Here is a 21,178-nt window from a genome sequence, read left to right as displayed (position 1 = left end):
TCTCTCTCTCCCCCCCCCCTCTCCTTTTGAGATGGGGCCGTGGCTATATTGCCCAGGCTGGTCTTGAGCTTCTCGCTCAGGCAACAAGAATGCTGGCAAAAGACTGCTAGATTAGATCTTTAAAATAATTGCTACCTCCAGGACAATAAAATTGGAACCATTGGGCTTTTCTTTTCTGCTACACAGAAATCACTTCCTATTCTCCTTGGATAAAATTCATTTGCATTGCTATAAGACAAAAATAGTTTGCATTGCTGTCAGTTTTTCAAAAGTTAACACCTACCCTTACAGAATTGTAAAATAATCTAAGCAATAGTAAAATGAAGTATTCTTAGTAATATTAGAGAACTTAATCTATCAGGTCAGGAATTAAAAGATGCATCCTGCTGGATTTCCAAATGCAGAAACAATAGTTTACTAGTAATTTGATTGATTTTATACCAAGTTAAGTTTTTTATTTCAAGTTATCATTATTCTGTGTTTATTATCCAAAATTGGGCTTAGAATAGAATATTTAGTATTTTTAAAAGCAGGGTTTAATCTAAATATTGTGGTTTTGAAGGAGTCATGTCTACATAATTTGCTACCTGCAATACCACTTGCTCTTGCTTATGAAGACAGCAAGGGGTAGTGGAAAAACTAGGGCTGTGGAATCAGAAAGACATGTTTCAAATCTCAATTCTGTTAAGTTACTGCTTATATAGCTTCTAGCAAACCCCTTAATCATTCTAAAACTTATTTTCTCTTTAATAAAATGGGATAATATTTACCCTGTGATTATGTTGTAAGCATTGGCACACACATAAAGGATTGGTCATAACATGCAAAATGCCTCATTTGTAGTAAAACAGCAGCCTAGAACATGATAAAAATGGAAGAATTTACTACCATGAAAGCAAAAATAATGGAAAGAAATTATAAATTATGAAAGACCAAGGTGGACATATAGGACCGACTCAGTGTCTGACAATCTCCTACTCTGCAAACATAAATGAAATGCTTCTACTTTTTATACTGTTCTTGTTATAACTAATAAAACTGTATTTGGATACAGTTTGAAAGATTTATTATTTGATCGTAGTAAATAGTCTCTTTGTGACTTGCTAGCCTGAGATTCAAGAATATTATAGCTGGATCAAGATTTCTAAATGATTAGTTTCTCTTTAAATCCTCACTTAATATAGGTAGGTATTCCAGTTACTTTTGCTGTGTAACAAATAAGCCCAAAATGTAGAGGCCTAAGTCCACCATTACAAATTAAAAATTAATTACACATTTGGTGGATAGGAATATGGAGAGGGCACAGTGGGATATGCTCTTTCCAGGATATGGAGGCTGACTTATTTCTTGGGAACTAGAATCATCTGAAGGTTGCACAGGTACCTGGGTAGGGGTAGCATAAAGTCTCGGGCTGCTGACCAGAGTACCTGTGTGCGGTTTTTATATGTGGTCTGGCTTCCTTTCAGCCTGGAGGACTCAGGGAAACTGGATTTCTTACTTCGATATCCAGACTCAAGTATTCTATCAGATGAGGCAAAAGCTGTGTTCCGTTTTATGACCATCTGGAAAGGCATATAGCAAGTCTTCCATATATTCCATTGGCTGAAGCAGTCAGAAGCTCAGCAGGTTCAAGGACAGAGGCGGGGTGCGGGGGCGGTGGTCAGGGCAGACTGTACCCCTTAGAGGAAGGTGGTAGTGTCTCATTGTAGAGAATGTGGGATAGGAGATATTATTGAGGCCATCTTTGGAAATAAAGGTGAACACTGGGTAGATTCTGTAGAGGCTCATTTTACCTTTTAGTATGAAATAAAATATGTTCTGTAGTTGTCAAGAGGATTTCCTTGCAACCGACCTATTATCACAGTGTACATTCAGGTAGTTGTTCCCAGTTGTCTTTGTGATGTCCCTTTCTTTTCTGTTTCCTTTTTCCTCATGTTGTGTTTTCCTAATCTGGACTCATGACCTCACTGGTAAAACTGTGAGCGCCTTCCCTAGTGTCCCCCACCTTATTGTGAATTAGCATCAGCATATTAGAGAACATTCGGCCATTGGTTTTGTGGGATTAGCTTATTTCACTTAGCATGTTAATGCTCCTTAATACTTGATGTAACCAGTGTTGTATAAATTCTTTGATGATAGGAGTTGTTCTTTTTCCATCAACAATATTTTCCATCAATATTTCACCTATTCTGTTTCCAGCTCATTTTCTCGGGTGCCCATCAATTCCTTGTAAGTGGTTAATTTAAAAGGCCTTTAAAGCATAACTGCATCTGACTAAGCCAGTTCGAAATGTCAACCTTGGAAACATCTAATAACATTCAGATGTACTCCTTCTAGCACAAGGGTCATATATTTTTTTTTTTTATCATGTGATATATTTTGTCAAAAGAGGGCTAGAAATGGTCCCCTTCCCACTCAACATTTGAAGTATTTTTGAAAGAGCTGGTCCTTGATGATCAGGCAGATTTGCTTTAATTCCAGTTGCCTCACTTCATTGTGCAAAAACTGAGCTAGTTTCTTAAAAATTATGGGTTATTTGGCCCATTTATAGACTGAAGATAAAAATATCTACTTTACAAAATTATAATGAAAAAATTAAGTAACCAAAGAAGTTTCCAGTGTAGGACCTGATTTATAATAAGAACACACTAATAGCTAAAAATGAAAACACCATGTTGACATTTTCTCTGTGCTCATAAATTCCCTTTCCACATAGTAAGTCTGGGTCAGACTCTTCTACTGAGGGTGCTGGACTGGAGAGGGAGAAAGTGTCCACCCAGGGATGATCATTGAAGAAGGTGATTTCTTTTTTACCCTTTGGGTGTGGACACCAAAATGTTCATCTGAAAACAAAAACGAGCCAAGGAAACTAACTTCAAGAACCTGATGTTGATGTTCCTTTTGAGAACCTGCTGCCCTACCTGGTTTTCCATGGATAGTGATTGGTTGTTAATGGAACAGTTTAAAACAAATAAAATAAAATATCCAAATGAAATGTTCCTTTGCCTGACCTCCACAGCTTATTAAAAAATATATACAGGTTTAGTAAAATTTAATTTGGCAGTATATGCTATGTAAGAAGTGAAATACAAAATGTGGATTAAAAGTTTCTTCTCTTCCTTGGAATCTCTCCATTTAAAAATCTCTCTTTAATCTGCAATCATTGTAATAATCATTATAAAGATGGAAAATGTTTATTGCATTATTTTAAACCATGAGAAAGACTTAACTGACCTGGATTTGCTGTCTTTTTGAATGGCAGGTGGTGAAGTTTACCAAATCCTTTGAATTGATGTCCCCAAAGTGCAGCGCTGATGCTGAGAACAGGTAGGGCTTGAGCTCATGTTTGTTTTTGTTTTTTAATATTTTCATTTGTTTTAATTAGTTATATATGACAGTAGAATGCATTTATGCACTTTGATATATTATATATAGATGGTATATAATTTCTCATTTTTCTGAGTATACAATGCTGCAGAATCATATTGGCCATGAAGTCACATATATACATACAGTAATAATGTCTGTTTCATTCTACTATCTTTCCTATCCCCATATCCCTCTTCTTTCCTCCCAGCACTTTCCTCTACCTAATCTAAGGTAACGCTACTCTTCCCTAGTGCCCCACACTTTATTGTGAATTAGCATCAGCATATTAGAGAAAATATTTGGCCTTTGGTTTTGTGGGATTAGCTTATTTCACTTAGCATGTTAATGCTCCTTACTACTTGATGTTAGCAGTGTTGTATGAATTCTTTGATGATAGGGGTTGTTCTTTTTCCATCAACAAGTACAGCCAAACATCACTCTTCTGTATTTCAGAGCTTAAATAAAAACCATGACTGAATAATGATGTCTATACAACTAGCTTGCAGCTTATGAAGCTAAATGTTAGTACTTATACTGTGATTAAAATGTTGTCTTTAGATTTTAGTCCCCCATTCCCCTGAATGACTCCCTGAATGGTCTGAGATAAATTGAAAAGTGTTCTGCTGCTTTCCAAACTTGGAATCCAAATTCTTTATTCAAGTTAATATGGAGTAACAATGGAGCAAATTTGTTTTCTTTAAGCCACCAGTTTCAATTTTTTTCGTTGCAAACATTTGACTGAAATTGCTAATGAATAAAATCAGTTTTTAAATGTTCCCTAAGTATGCAGAAAACCTAATTTTATGCTTTATTCTGGCTCTTTGCCTCTCTTCCTCTCTTTGCTGGCTTGCATTTGGTGAACAATATCTCTTTAGGGGAAAAAAAGGGAAAGAGTTTCAGATAATTTGCTATTTGTCTTTGCTGGCATCTTTGGGGCCACAGTAAAAGTGAGGGTTTGGGAAAAACTAGTGAATATCTCTAAGCTTTGCACTACCCTGAGTAATAGCTGGTCTGGTATAAAAACTAGTCTTGTAATGGAAGGGCTAAAAAAATATGAAACTGATTAAAATGCAGAGATTGGAAAAAAATAGTGCCCAGGACAGTTTGAGGATGATGACGATGATGATGATCCAACATTGCTAACAACATGAGGAGCTTCCAGTCAGTGAGTGCCAAGTGTACCAAGCAGTATGCCAATCACTTGAAAAACACAAAATATATATCCCAAAGACACTCCCCCAGAGACCCACCTCCTCCAGCCACACCCTACCCACCTTCAGTTACCACTCAGTTAATCCTTATCAGGGAATTAATTCACTTATTGGGTTAAGGCTCTCATAACCCAATTATTTCACCTCTAAGCCTTCTTGTATTACCTCACACATGAGGTTTTGGGGTATAGCTCATATCCAAATCATAAATAGCAAGTTTGCCTTGTTGAAAATCAGCAGGCCAGAAAGAGGTAGCCCCAAATCCAAGGCCAAGATTATTTCTCCCAACCTCTGAACTTTGACCCCTTTGCCACCTATAATTTAAAATAAGATAGTTAATCCCATACAGTGAATACCTCTTGGGTTAATGTTTCTCAAATCTGGTTTACTCATCATAATCAAGGTTGGAGAATTCAGCAAAAACTAAATTTTCAAGATGCACACTGAGAAATTCTGATTCAATGTGTCAAAGGTGAAGTCCTAGAGATTTATATTTTTGAAAGGCTTTCTAGACATCACCTATTTCAAGATAGGATATTCCAGGGTAATCTGATTTTTAATATTTATTATTGCCTTTAATTTCAGAAAATAGAAATCAATAAAGTTAAATGACTACTTCTTTGAGTCACTTTATTTTTTAAAAAGTATATGAAGTTTAAAAGAGGTCTCTGTTATATTCTGCTTGATTTCAGTTATACAGCTTTCTTGGAAAGTCAAAATTATAGGAATAGAAAGCAGGTTATGGGGCTGGGGTGTGGCTCAGTGGTAGAGCTCTTGCCTAGCATGGGTGAGGCCCTGGATTTGATCCTCAGCACCACATAAAGATAAATAAATAAAAAGGTATTGTGTCCAACTACAACTAAAAAAATTTAATAAAAAGCAGATTAGTAGTTACCAGAGACTGAAAAAGGAGAGAGAGCTTGGCCAGAGGGGAATTTGGTAGTGACAGAACAGTTCTGTACCTTCTTTGGGATGGTAGTTATACAACTGCCTTTGTCAACACTTGAAGAATTAAATATTTTTTTAAAAGAGTGAATTTTACTTTCTGTAAGTTACACCTTAAAATGAGAAAAAGGGACCTTTTGTAAGAGGTTTTTATATTCATGAAAATGTATTTATGTTCACATCTGTATGTAATGACAGCTAATATGTGCCTAACAAAAACAGAGTTATCAGTGTTATGCTCAGAATTTTACCTAAATATAATGCTATAAAATAACATTTGCCACACTAGAGAAAATATCTATTCATGATCATGTTTTAAACTAGTTACAGCCTCATGTAAAGTGTATTTCTCATATACGGGGGAGCTTTATGGAGTTATTAAAGCACAACCTTTAAAATCCTAAGCCTTCAATATTATTATTTTTATTGAACATGTTTTTCTGGTACTTCAGAGTTAAATACTTCTAGCCTTTTGATTATTTTTAATGCTGAGAGAAGTTCCATGTCAAAATGAAATGACCCAAGGCACAAACTGCCCTTGGAAAACTTTCTTATAATTAAAAAAAAAAAGAAGAAGAAGGAGAAGGAGGAGGAGGAGGAGGAGGAGGAGGAGGAGGAGGAAAGAAAGAAAGGTCAGGTTTTCTTTTAAAGAGACATTTGAAAAGTGCCTTTGAACTTTGACATTATGAGAGAGTCCTCTTCATCATTCTATTTATGGATTTTAAATTAATGGAGAGCGTTCATTTATCTCAAAAGGCCTTTCCTTCATTGCCGTGTAATTTTCCTCTTGTAGATGTAGTTTCCTCCAGTCCTTTAATGGAAGTTAAAGGATAAAGACAGGGGGCTCTGGCATTTGCAATGCCAGTGGCATGGAAGGGATGTTGAGACCCCTGATGAGTCTACAAATCACAGCCTGCTTTCGACACACTGTGAATCTTTCCTTTGACCTTTCGTCACTTAACACCCCTGCTATACATAACGTCCACTAAATACCTCAGTCTTCTGAACATCATTCACAGATATAATAGTATAGCTTTTTAAAGATTATCTCTCTGTCTTCCTGGATCAATATATCAGGGTGCTATTTCAATTCTGATGAAATCTGGTTTGAGGCTTGATGGTTTTTATAGACAGTCCTTGAAGACTTTTTTGAATCAATTTTATCACTGACTCCTCCGTTCTGCTTAGTGTCTTATGCAGTGAACTTCTTTGTCATAGCTGGTCGCTTGGTCTTCCTGCCATGAATAATAACCAATTCAAGAGTTGGAAATGATTTGCTCCATGCCTCTCAATGAGATGTGTGTCACCTCTGGGACATTCTTGACAACCTCTCTGGTGATAATATTCCCAATGTATCATGATGAACTTCCATTGATAAGGAGTACTAATTATGAAAAAGTCATTTTATGTTGAGTCATATTCCTGTCACTTCCCCCTCTTGTTCTAAATTTTTCCATTGGAGACATTCTGTCTTTATTTAACAGCTGTATCATAACCAGATTTTACCAGGCCTCCAGACTATGACTATAAAGTAAAGTTATATTGACAGTGGATAATCTACACTTAGTCTCTTAGTTATTTCTCCTCCAAGGTATAGGCCCTGTGTTAGCTTTTCATTGTTGTGACAAAAATATCTGACAGTGATAACTTAGAGCAGGAAAGTTTATCTTGAAGGGCTTATGGTTTCAGAGGTTTAGTCCATGGTTTGCCAACTACATCACTTTGGGTCCAAGCTTAGGCAGAGCATCCTGGCAGAAGGGCATGGCAGAGGGAAGCTGCTCACCTCATGGTAGCCAGGAAACAAAGAGAGTGAAGGAGGAGTCGGGGGGATAAGATTTAATGCCCAAGGACATGCACCCAGTGACCTACCTCCTCCAGTCAGGCCCCACCTGCCTAGAGTTGCCACCCAAGACAGAAATCTTTTCAAATTATAAATCCATCAAATGGATTAATCCACTGATTAGGTTACAGCTCTCACAATCTAATAATTTCACCTCCTGCATTCACATAGTAGCTTTGGGGGGACACTTCATATCCAAATTTTAATAGGCTCCCAGCTCCTTAAAAAGGCCAACTTTAGAGTATTTCCAGTAGTCTGTAAGATTTCTTAAACCAATTTTATTACTGAATCATTGTTTCTTCTAAATGCTCTCCCATAAATCTTCTCCCTCTGGATATGGCAGAACATCCTTAGTCTTGCTTTTGGCATACTGGTATGGTTTTCCTTGCCCACTGCAGAGTTTCCATGGCCATAACTGAACTCCTCACTGGAGTTCTGCCGTCACTCCCCACATTAAGATACACTGGTGATCTTCCCAACCAAAGGACAGTGTAGAAATAGAAAGAAGGCTCGCTATCCCTACCATGTGTCATAGCCTGGCCCCTAAATAGACCTATGTACCCCATTTTTATAAGTCTTTTAATTCATAAAGCTTTTGTTTGTAGCCTTTATTTTCCATAGACTCAGACTTAGTCCATTGGGCTAGGCCTGAGAACCAGATTAGGGGCCAACCACTAAGTTATTCTCCTGATTTCCCCACTTTTCTTCCATCTCAGCCACCATGCTTAGATGCACAAAACCTCTTCCTCACAGTCCCTTTCCTTTATGCACATCAATTCTTACAAATATAACCTTCCTCAAATACAGATATGTCTCATTTTAGGCTCATATGTCCTGCTATCCACGATTGCAAAACAATTAAATAATTTCTGTAAAATATTTATGCAAGGTGGTACCTTAGTAAAAAGTAGGGACTCTGCAGGGGAGGAAAAATAACTTTCTCTCTACCCTTCTGAGTTCCTACCTGAGACAGGACCTTTTAACAAAAGGTAGATTAATAAGAGAAAATCAATTTGAAGTTATTACCTTGTGTGTCTCACATAAGGATGGGAGATACCCTGGGGAAAATGAGTAACTCTCAATGAGCTGGCTTGGAACTAGGGTTTACACAGCATCTTCAACAAAGAATGCTATATTTTTGCAATGTGACAAGACAAAGAAAAAGGACCTTGAGTATTGAGCAACAAATTATGGGAAGGCAAATAAATGGAAGTTAGTAAAGTTATTACAGATTCCTGTGGTGCCATCTTCAGGTTGATAAAGATCTAAATTTGTCTTCGGTGATCAACCTTGGTCCTTCCTGGTAGAGAGAGGAGGAAGGATATTTTTGTAGATTTAGGTCCTGATTTAAGGCAAATAGCAGGTGGACAAAGAGCTTTTTTGAATCTGCTTTTTCTTAATTGTATTCACCACAAAATAATCCTTATGTCAAATGGCATAATTTGGTGTGGCATATTTTGATCTCCCATTTCAACCAACTCATCTGGGAAGTAATGGAAGGTGGTCCTCAAGGAAAGGTTTTGGATGGGGTAAGACTTTAGTTAGGTCCTTAAGGAGGATGGGAGGTAGTGATGTAACTACCTTTTAAGAAAAGGTTATGTCATAAGTGGAGGCATGGAGGTAAGAGAGAGTGAACAGGATGTTTGGGGACATTTAACTAGGTCTGTGAGCTGTTGTCACAAGCATCATCATCATTGGTGGTGATGGATTGTAACTTCTGATGGAATCCAGCTGCCAAGAATGCCATTTGATTGAGGTGAGGATGCTGCCAATTCTTCCTGAGATGCTCAAACCTTCTTAATTGGCCTGGAGACTAGATGCTTGTCTGCTTGCTCACAGGGGATCAATATTACATAGTGACATGTTGAGGTCTGTGTCTTGAAAAATCATCTGGGTAGTAATATGAAAGGAGGGATGGCAAACTAAAGTCACCCAGGTTACATCTATTGTCTCAGCCATGGGACAATGGTTCTGTCCTGGAAGACTGACACGGTTACACTGTCCTTACCTTCTCCAGATCAACATCTGCTGTTCTTTGACTCTTCTTCCTATTTCAGTCTCTGGACTCAGTCTCCCTGGATGTGCTCCAGCTTCCCCAAATCTGTCATAAAATGCTGTTTCCCAATATAGAAAATGATTTCCTGTTTTTTTCCAGAATCTAGACATATTAGAAGGAGATTCTTAATGCATTGATTATTCACAATTGTCTTGTATAGGCTGACTTTCTTTTAAATTAAGAACTTACCTGATCCAACCAATTTTCTTCTTCTCCAGATCAATTTTAGGACCTTCCCTAAGAAACCTAAGAATATTTGGTGAATTAGCCTGAATAAACTTTCCTGGATCTCTTTTTAGCCTTTAATAAACCTTTTTTTCTGCCTTCAATGGGAACAGGTTATTTGTATGATAATATATCCTTAGAAAGGAAAAAGAACATTTATGGAAGTCTTAATAGTTAAGTTTTTTTTTAGTTTAAGATATTTGGCTATATTATGTTCGTATATATTTTAGAGATAATATGGATACTTTGGAAATTGTACTTCCTCAACTCTGCTCCTGAAGGTATCAAAAACAAACAGAAAAAATAAATAAAATAAAGGTAACCTGGTATCTGTAATTTCTAGAAGGTAACAACAACCTAAATAGGAATTTTTCATGTAATAATTCAATGGAATGTAGTGAAAATGGTTTAAAATCCAATTTCTTTAACCATTTTAGCCTTTTGAGAATAGGGAAGTTGTGGGAATTAAATTTATCTCAATGGGAACATATCTTTTTTAATCTTTTTTGGTATACATTATGCAATATTTTTTGAAAAATTTGATTTGTTATATATGACAATAGAATGCACTACAATTTATATTACAAATATACAGCACATTTTCATATCTCTGGCTGTACACAAAGTAGAGTCACTTCCTTCATATCTTCTTACATGTACTTAGAGTAATGATGACCATCGCATTCCACCTCTTTCCTACCCTTATACCCCCTCCATTCCCCTCTCTCCCCTTTTCCCCTTTGTCCTATCTAGAGTTCATTTAATTCCCCCCCCCCACACACACACAGCATATTATGGATCAGCATCCTTAAATCAGAAAAATCATTTGGCATTTGTTTTTTGGGGGGAATTGGCTAATTTCACTTAGCATTATATTCTCCAGCTCCATCCATTTGCCTGCAAATGCCATAATTTTATTCCCTTTTAATGCTGAATAATAGTCCATTGTGTATAAATACCGCATTTTCTTTATCCATTCATCTACTGAAGGGCATCTAGGTTGGTTCCACAATTTAGCTATTGTGAATTGTGCTGCTGTAAACATTTATGTGGCTGTAGTCCCTGTAGTATGCTGTTTTTAAGTCCTTTGGATATAGATGGGGGAGTGGATAGCTGGGTCAAATGGTGGTTCCATTCCCAGTTTTCCAAGGATTCTCCATACTGCTTTCCAGATTGGCTGCATCAATTGGCAGTCCCACGGGCAATGTATAAGTGTGCCTTTCCCCCCCTCCCATTCTCATCAACACTTATTGTTGTTTGTATTTTTGTATATTAGTGACAAATCCCCTGAAAGGAAAACTACTCCATTTACAATAGCATAAAAAAAAAAATACTTGGGAATCAACTTCACAAAAGAGGTGAAAGGCCTCTACGATGAAAACTACAGAACACTAAAGAAAGAAATTAAAGAAGATCTTAGAGGATAGAAAGATCTACCTTGTTTTTGGATAGGCAAAATTAATATTGTCAAAATGACCATACTAACAAAAGCACTATAGAGATTTAATGTAATTCCAATCAAAATTCCAATGACATACTTCATAGAAATAGAAAAAGCAGTCATGAAATTTATCTGGAAAAATAAGAGACCTAGAATAGCTAAAGCAATCCTTAGCAAGAGGAGTGAAGCAGGTAGCATCACTATACCAGACCTTAAACTATACTACAGAGGAAGAGTAACAAAAACAGCATGGTATTGTCACCAAAATAGACTTGTAGACCAATGGTACAGAATAAAGGACACGGAGATTAACCCACATACTTACAATTTTCTTATATTTGACAAAGGCACCAAAAGCGTACATTGAAGAAAAGATAGCCTCTTCAACAAATGGTGCTGGGAAAACTGGAAATCCACATGCAACAAAATGAAATTAAACCCCTATCTCTCACCATGCACAAAACTCAACTCAAAAGTGGATCAAGGACCTAGGAATTAAACCAGAGATACTGTCTATTAAAAGGAAAAAGTAGACCCAAATCTCCATCATGTTGGATTAGGTCCCAACTTCCTCAATAAGACTCCTATAGCACAAGAATTAATATCAAGAATCAATAAATGGGATGTATTCAAACTAAAAACCTTTTTATCAGCAAAAGAAACAATCAGTGAGGTGAATAGAGAGCCTACTAATTGGGAACAAATTCTTAACCACACGCACAGTAGAAAGAGCACTAATCTCTAGAATATATAAAGAACTCAAAAATCTTAACACCAAAAACACAAATAAAATCCATTTAATCTTTACATTACATTTTCATTTGTTACAACTGGGAGGGAAGAAAAGAAATAAAGCTACAAAACTCAGAGCTGCTCAAGAGCAAAACCTTTGTTTAGTGATCCTTTGAATTTGCACTTCACCCTGGAACCTCATGAGATGGAGAACTAGTGTTCTGATTAGAAAGATGCAGGGACTCGGTAGCTTCTCCTCCTCAAAGACAGCCAGGGCCTAGTCCCCAGAACTCGAGTGCAATATTTTACACAGCAAAAAGGACTTTGCAGTCTGATTAAGAATCTTGAGCTGGGAAGATTATTTGGGATTATTTTGATTAACTGGACATAATCCCAAGGGTCTTCATAAATGAAAGAGATATGACAACGGAAGCAATGTCTGTGAGAAAGACAGACCCATCATGGCTGGCTTTGATCATGAAGGAATGGGACCACCAGCTGAGGAATGGGTGGTCTCCAGAAACTCCAAAAGGAAAGGGAATGGATTTTTTCCTAGAGAATTGAAACATAAAAACTTTTTGCTGTTGGGGCTAAATTTGTAGTAATTTGTTACAGCAGCAAAAGGAAATGAATATATGGCAGTTTAATTTTAAAAGGAATCTAAAAGAGAATTCAGGAATTAATAAAGGATTAAAGAGAGGTGAGGGCAGTCTTCAAGGATCAAAAGGACAGGAACATGTTTGGAAGCTGATTGTAGGGAAAACTCGGCCAGGAAGAAATTCCCAGGGATGGGACAGATAGAGATTTGTACACATTGTATATTGTGTTCAATTTTAAATTATGGTGCCTGCTTTATTCCTTTGTGGTGTTGGGCTTTCTGTGCTCAGTTGCTACTGTAACTTTGAAGTTTTAATCCTGAAGCCTCTCACTTAAAGTGGCTCTAATTTCACCAAAACAAGCTTTCACCTTTTTACAGGTCTCTTCCAAGAAGATACAGACAAAATATGAGCTTTTTATTTAAGACTCAAGAAAAATTTAGGGGAGTTGGGGTTGTGACTCAGTGGTAGAGTGCTTGCCTTGCACATGTTGAGGCATTGGGTTCTATTCTCCATACCACATGAAAATAAATAAATAAAATAAAGGTATTGTGTCCATCTACAACTAAGAATTTTTTTAAAAAGGAATACTTAATATTAGAAATCTGTTTCATTATTATTTCAGAGAAATGTAGTGGTGGAATAGTGTCTAGCCAGCCCCAACCCAAAATTCATGTTCACACTAAGCCTCAGAATGGGACTTTATTTGGAAAAAATATTTTTGTAGATGTAATAAGTTAGGAATTTTGAGCTAGTTTTAGGCTGCACAGTAAATCCAATGACTGGTGTCCTCATAAGAAGAGAGACACAGAGACATAGTCAGGGAATGACATGTTAAGATAAAGGCAGAGACTGGAGTGAGAGGACCATCAGAATTGTGAGGGAATAAAGTAACGTTGTTTTAAGACACCAAGTTTTTAGTATTTTGTTATGGCAGCCCCAGAGACTAATAACTGTAGTTATTAAATGAGGCAGTTAAAATGGATAAGGACCATTAGATGTCTCTTCCAGATGCAAAATTCCAGGAAGCTATGATTCTGTGAATCCCCTATTATCATTATGGTGATTTCTTGTTTAAGTACAAAAAGAGCATTAGCTGTCATTGGAAGTCTACTTCTATTGTCTTACTTAATCTCACAAATGCCCATTGAGTGAGATGTACTTGTTCTCATTTTACAAATGAAGAAACTGAGGCCGAAGCAAAGTTAAGGGATTTGCACACTGGCAGGCTAGTAAGGTTCAGCTGTTGCCCTGAGAGTAAAACTCCCACAAACTCTCCCCTTTCTGCAAGTTTATGGTTGGGCGGAAATGCTATCTAATGCTCCCTCATTCTATTATGACCAATACCTTAATCTCTGGAAATATTTACATCCTCATGGGGGCAATGCATATGTAAAAGATGCAAATGACAACAACTAATCCAAAACCAATCAGCTAAGTATTAAGAGGCTTCTAGCATGATTAGCATACCTAGTGACATTATGGCAGTGTCTTCCTGAGCCATATTGGATCCTGAGGCAAACAGAAAAATATGCCGTTTAAAATGTTTTTGACATTTTGCTCATCATAGATTTTTTTGCATTTATTTGTATTTTTTAAAATATTGCATTAAAATATCATCTTGATTGCTGAACTTTTTGTGGCTCTTAAATTTTGTACCTGAAGCAAGTATATTAGTCCCCTCACCCCAGTTCCTGCCCTACATCAAGAAGACTAGGGAGGGGTGTCAGAACTTTGAAGAGAGTAGATGGCATGGGTTAGTTTACAGGGATGTTTTAATTGACAAGGATCCAAGTGCATACAGGAAGGGAGATGTACAGAAGGAAAATTGGAGAAAAGGGTGCTTGGGTGGCCTGAAAGTTTGTCTTTTAAGAAAGTTTTCCTTCTCAGACTCTCCCAGTCATGAGTATTAATGGCTTCTATTCTTTGTTTAGAGAGCCAGTGCACTTGTGACAGTGTGAAGTGATCTGGTACATTTTGGAACAATAAGGAATTTGAACTGATAGAGACTCCATCTCCAAAATCAATATTCTCTCATTAGCTGAGAAAATACAGGTGTCTGTTTCAAGAACAGATGGAAAGAAAAGGAGTCAGCTTTTTTAAGCTCAGTTCATAAGTAATACTATGTATGCCATTACTTTTGTGCTAAATGCTTTGCTAAGTACTATAGAAAAATTTTCTTATTTATTCCCAAATTACAGATAAGGTAAAAAATATGGCTAGGGTCATATAATAAGTGACAGAGGTAGTGCTTGAAACCCAGTCAGCCTGACCCTGGTATTTGCCCTCTTGTGATTTGTGAGTAGATTAACTGGAAACTACTAGAATTGCTAAAACAGCTTAAAGCCCGGCACTTAGTAGGTACTCAATAAATATTTATGAATGAATAACATTTCTTTTTCCCACACTGAACATGTTGAAAGTTGGGATAGTGTCTTAGTACCACTGCTGTCCTGGTGGCAATTGTGACACAGCTGTTGCCTGTGTAAAACTATGTCATTGCAGCTCACATTGTCATCACTTCAATTGTGTATTCATTTTTAAATGATGGCTAATACACCCTCAACAAGATTATATTATGATTTGGTGTTGCAATGAAAATTTATTGTTCTGAATACAAATATGGAAATAAGAAGTGGGAGTACAAATCTGATATTAGTGATGAAAATATTTGTGGTCGGAAAACTGGCCACAATGCTGTTTGTTCTTGTAAAGCAGCAACTAAGGAAGAAGTGAGTACATGAATTGATGCTATTTTGTTACTGAAACAAAGACAAAAGGATCACCTACCACAAGCCAAGTCATGCAACTAAAGACAGTAGAAATCGCCGCAGCTCTCACAAAAGAAGTTTCAAAACAATAAGAAGCTGGAGTAACCAAATCCATGCATTTCTCAGGAATATTATTAAGGTGTGGAATATCAATTTGTCAAAATTTCAATTTATTGGAAGCTGCTTAATTTTCAGTGACAAGTGATTCAATTGAGGAAAACAGGAAACTGAATTTAGTCAAAGAGGAAATACTGCAAAAATCTCAGTGTCCTTTGACATGCTTGTCAATGCCAAGGGTGCTAAAACAATTAATTTCAAGAACAAAGATCATAGAAGCTAGTATTTCATCAGCAATACTAATACACAATACAGAAATTATGCATGCATGATATCCAATGGTCAAAACCTGCCACTCTGGTTAATTTTGAACAACAAAATTAAGCTGTGGCGGGAAGTTTGGGCCTCTGGTCTCTTTACCCTTTATTGTCAAATATTCATGTTATGTCACATGGCCAAAGAGACTTTGCGCATATAGTTGAGATAACCAATCAATTAATGTCAAAATAGGGAGGCCACTTTGGATTCTTTAGGTGGGCCCTGGAAAACAAAGCCTTCTCTCACTTGAGGAAAGAAAAGCAAGTCAGAGGAACACAGAAGAAGGGAAAAATTAGAGTTTTGAAGCTTTAGCAGGATTTGACCATGTTGCTGACTAAAATAGAGACAGGACCACATATCAAGGAAACAAGGAACTTAGTTCTATAACTGCAAGAAATCAAATTGTGCCAACAACCTGAATGAGTCGGTTATTCCCCAGAGCTTCCAGAGAGGCAGACAGCCTGCTCAACACTTTGATCTTGGCCCCGTCAGATCCTGAGCAAGAAATCTAGTCACATTATGAACTTCTGACTTCCAAAACTTTGAGATAATAAATAGGTGTTGTGCTAAGTTGCTCTATTTGTAGTGATTGCTAATAGAGAAATAGAAAACTGTTAGTGTATGAGTTGGATCCAATCTCTTGAGAGTATGAAATTGAACTCAGTGTTACTACACACACACACACACACACACACACACACACACACACGTGCATACATAGAAGAATGGCAACTAAGCTGATAATGAGTGAGGAATAGCCATGTAGAAGTGATGACTATGAGCTCTACACAACCTTCCAGACTATGTTAGGTCTTTGTGCATTTTTTTTAGACATGTATCTGCAGTTACAGAGTTTCTGGTGGCACAGAAACCTCTGCAAATTACTGCCAACAAGCCAAGAGAACCCAAGTTTGGTTTTATCTAAAAACCTTCCAGTGACATCTCCAACTAAGTTCAATAGAATGACAGCATCAAGTCTCCCAAAGAGTGTTTCAGCTGCTTGGCAGAAAGTCCTAGAGGTGATGGCATGGTCATTTTAAGAAGGCTATGTCTTCAGAATTCTGATCACTTAGAGAAGAGTATCATGAACATTGTTGACTCTGAATTGAGAAGAGTGACACTTTGAATTGTTGAAGAAATTTTAGAAGTGTCTTAATTACTTTTGCTTGTAATGTTTCCTTTACATTTAATCAACTTTACTAATTTTCTTTCAAGAATGACACGTGATAAAATTTACATCTAATTTAAAATATTTTAAAAATTATGATTACAATATTTTAATAAGAATTCATTGTTTGGTAGCAGTATTTATTTTTTCATTTTGTAGTTTCAAAATAGCAGTGCATCTCACAAGTGATGGCATCATGAATTCGATTCAATTATAATGAACCTACCATACCTTGTTTTTTCTGTAACTTTTCTACCTCTTACCTTTTATTACATCTACCCTGCAGAATATATATACCTCAACTGTAGAAGCACTTAGCAGAACTTAGTGTTTCTTTCAATTTGAAGATTGGACAGCCCTGTGATTCTTCTCATCAGTTTCTGCCTCACAGTTTTCAAGTCACAATAGTGAAACGTGTTTCAGTGCCTTAGTGATTTTTCTTTTCTTTTTCTTTTTAACAATTCTGGGATCTTGTTTTATAATCAAATGACTCCTTCTAGCAATAGTTTTTTACCTTTCTGACTTCTCTGAACTCTCTCTTTTAGGCTCTAGATCCCATGGCCCGAATCTAGCCATTTTTTTAAAAGAGGAGTTGACTTCCATGAGCTGTGACTCTAATGAGATGAAATGAGAGGATGAACTCTCTAGGTGGCCCAAGGGTCTGTTAGCAAGACTCTCAGTGACTATCCTTTGTTTTTGTCCAGTGGACTTTGTTCTTCAAATAGACTGGATTAAACCAGAGAAACCAAGTATGATGAGTGAAGATTTTGTCAGTTCCTGAGTGTACTGTGAATATACCCTGCAACCATATTACTTATTTTACAACCCTGAAACATAGCTGCCTCAGCTGAGGTGATTTATAGCCCCTAGTCAGTTTATGAATATGATTTGGGGCCTGAAGGAAGAGTCTCACTTTCAGAAAATCTGATGTGATTCACCCACTTGTACATTACCACTCAAAAGCATGTGACTCTGGCAAGGTTTGAGGGAATCAGAAATTGTCTCGGAGAAGGTGCTAAATGTGTTTACTGTGAATCCCACTGTGCCGGCTTCACTGTGGATTCCTTAGGTCATGACTTTCAGTATCTTTAAAATGTGATCCACAAATATCTAGACCTAGTTAATATGTATGAATATATACAAAAATGTACATACATATCTAAACCAAAAATTTCATGAGACTGTACTTACATTTAATACATCTATATGTTCTGATCTATCCTTAAAAAAAAAAAAAGACAGAAAGAAAAATACTCTGCTGTCCTGGCCCATAAAATTGATTTCATGATTTACCACTTTGTTCTCACAGTTTGAGAAACACTGCTTTGGACTTCTCTACCTTGTCTGATTTACTCAGGCAGTGCCTGTGGTCTCAGTCAATACCAATATAGGTCATTTTTAAATACAGGGATTGTGTGAAACTGGTTATTTCTCAAGCATTCCAGATCTTCACTCACATTCATATTATCCTTCCAATTAGGCACCTTGAAGTACGGTTTGTTTATGTAAGTTTTTTTTTAAGTATATCTGTTTAGTGAATAAAATGTATTCTATAATATAATTTCGGAATCCTGGGGACACATAGAGTGAATAAAATGTGTTCTATAATATAATTTCGGAATCCTGGGGACACATAGAGCCCCCACACTCTTTTTTTTATAGAGTAGATATATTCAATCCTACCAGAGCCCTTCACTCAGTCACATTTCTTCAAGCCCTGTCCTTGAGCCATTTTTAGATATACCTTAGTGAGTCAGTTCCTGTCCTCCAAACAGTGTATGCCAAGATTAGAAGAACAGAAGATTTTTCAAAGGAAATGGCCGTGAAGGATAAAGAAGGCAGGATTAGGGGTAGGTGGAGAGAGTCTTAGACTACAATGCTCTGTTAAAGCACGAAGCAAAGAAAGGAGTGATCTTTGCAAGAGCATAAGATCACAGTGTTGTTAGGAAAAAGTCTTTTGTCCAGCCAGTGGGAAGTCCTGAGCCAACTGGACTCAATTGGAAAGTTGCCAATTGGAAGACTCATGGATCCATATGTATGGCCTAGCTTCTACCCTTGCCCTGTTCAAACATTAGTAGGGAAAGCTCTGAAGCCAAGATCAAAAGGGGCAGAGACAGAGATGGCCAATCAAAGTCACGTTACCTGTCTTTTAGAGGAAGTTATGAATGGGGTATCTCTATGGCCCAGCATTAAGTGGGCCTTAAGTATCATCTTTGTAAATTATTCCTATCTTTTTTTCCCTTGATATATAATTCACATACCCCCAAATAATCCTTTTAAGGTGTTCAATTCAGTGGTTTTTATTATATTCACAAGGTTGTATAACCATATCAAATGTTCTTTATCCAGAACATTTTCATTACCCTCAAGAGCAACTCTATACCCATTAACAGTCACCACCCACCCTCCAGTTCCCCTCTGCTAATCTGCAACTGCTAATCTACTTTCTGTCCCTAGATTTGCCCATTCTGGACATTTCATATAAATGGAACCATGAAACATGTACCCTCTTATGTTTGGCTTCTTTCATTTAATATGAAGTTATCGGCTATATTGTATCATGCCCTTTATTCCTTCATTTCTTTCTGGTGGATGAATGATATCATTGTATGGATATACCACATTGTTTCTGAGTCTGGGTCTTGCTAAATTGCCCAGGCTGGCCTCCAATTTGAGATCCACTTGCCTAAATTGCTGAGATTAATGCTTCTGTGAACATTCATGTAAAATTTTTTGTGTGCACATGTGTTTTCAGTTCTTCAGTATGGCCTAGGAGGGAGATTATTGGATGGCATGGTAACTTTGTGTATAGTATAACTTCTGGAGCAACAATCACTTTCCACAGTGTTCTTACCACTTTATATTCCCACCAGCAAAGTATAAGTCTTCCAGTTACTCCAGATTGTCATCAAACTTATGTTCCTTTTTAAAATTTTTAAATTATAGAAATCCCAGTGGGTATAAGAGCAACAACTCATTATGGTTTTGATTTACATTTCTCTAATGGCTAACGATGTTGAACATCTTTATATGTATGTACTTGTTGACCATTTGTATACCTTCTTTGAGAAGTAATTATTCATATCATTTGCCATTTTCATTGTTAATTGTCTTTTTATTGTTTAATTGCAAGAGTTCTTTGGAAATTCTGGATACAGATCCCTCTCTAGATTTATGTTTTGTATACATGTTCTCTGATTCTTTTCACTTTCTTGATGGTGTCCATTAAAGCATCACAATTTTTAATTTTAGTGAAGTTCAGTTTAGATGTTTTTATTGTCACTTGGGATTTTGGTGTCATGCCTAGAAGCAATTGTTTAATTCAAGGTCATGAAGACTGACACCCAGATTTTCTTGTAAGAGTTTGGATATTTTAGCCTTTGACTCTAGACCTTAATTTACTTTCAGTTAGTTTTTTGTTTGTGTTGTGAGATATTTTACATGTGGATATCCAGTTTTCCAGTACTGTTTATTTAAAAGATTATTTCTTCTCCATTGAATTGTCTTGGCACCCTTGTGAAAAATCAATTGATGATAGATGTATGAGTCTATTTCCTGACTCTCAATTTTATTCTTTTGATCCATATGTTTTTTTCTTATACCAGTACCACATTGACTTGATTACTGTATCTTTGAAGTAAGTTTGAAATCCGGACATGTGAGTCTTTCAACTTTGCTCTTCAAGATTACTTGAAGAACTACAAGCTATTCTGGGTCTCTTGCATTTTTATATTATTTTTGTGATAAGCTTGTAAATCTCTGCAGAAATTGCAACTGATATTGCATTGAATCTGTTTATTAATTTGGAGTGTATTATATCTTGACAAGGTTATATTTCAATCCTTGTATATACTGGCTTTCCAATTTTTGGATCTTCTATAATTTCATTCACTAATGTTTTATAGTTTGTTTTAAAATCTTATATTTATCTTGTTAAATTATTTTTTTATATTATGGTAAATAAAATTGTTTTTGAGAGTACTTGTCTAGCTTGAGAACCACACATACACACAATTATTTTTTATTTTTTCAATGTTAGTGTGCAAAAATACAACTGATTTCTGTGTACGAACTTTTGATGTTGTCATCTTGTTGAATTCAATTATTATCTCTAATATTTTATTTGGGAATTCCTTAGGATTTTCGGTATATAAGATCACGTTACCTACAAATAGAGACAGTTTTACTTCTTTTCCAGTCTGGATTTTTTTTTTACACTTATCTTTTCTTTCCGAATTGTCCTGGCTAGAACTTTTGTACAATGTCAAATAAAATGATAAGAGCATATATTGGTGCCTCATTCATAGTTTTTTGGGGAAAGCTTTCAGTCTTTCATTATTAAGTGTGATGTTAGCTGTGTTTTTTCATAAATTAAAAGGTTAAGGAAATTCACTTCTATTCCTACTTTGTTGGATATTTGTTGAGTGTCATGAAAGAGTGTTAATGTTT

At 36.4% G+C, this 21,178-nt stretch overlaps 1 protein-coding gene across 1 annotated transcript in view; it reads left to right on the top strand.

The window, feature by feature from the left end:
* PDE11A (phosphodiesterase 11A) overlaps positions 1-21,178 on the top strand; it is a gene marked incomplete at both ends in the record, with an annotated part of 382,619 nt that overhangs the window by 143,226 nt on the left and 218,215 nt on the right. The window contains one exon of the mRNA XM_081261295.1: positions 3,263-3,327. Within this exon, the coding sequence (XP_081117421.1) occupies positions 3,263-3,327 (65 nt within the window). The remainder of the gene's footprint in view (positions 1-3,262; positions 3,328-21,178) is intronic.

This window comes from Spermophilus citellus (genome assembly GCF_964194105.1).
Source record: "Spermophilus citellus genome assembly, chromosome: 11".
Lineage (NCBI taxonomy): Eukaryota > Metazoa > Chordata > Mammalia > Rodentia > Sciuridae > Spermophilus > Spermophilus citellus.
Note: the sequence above shows the minus strand (reverse complement) of the source record. Positions and strands in the feature narration are given on the sequence as shown.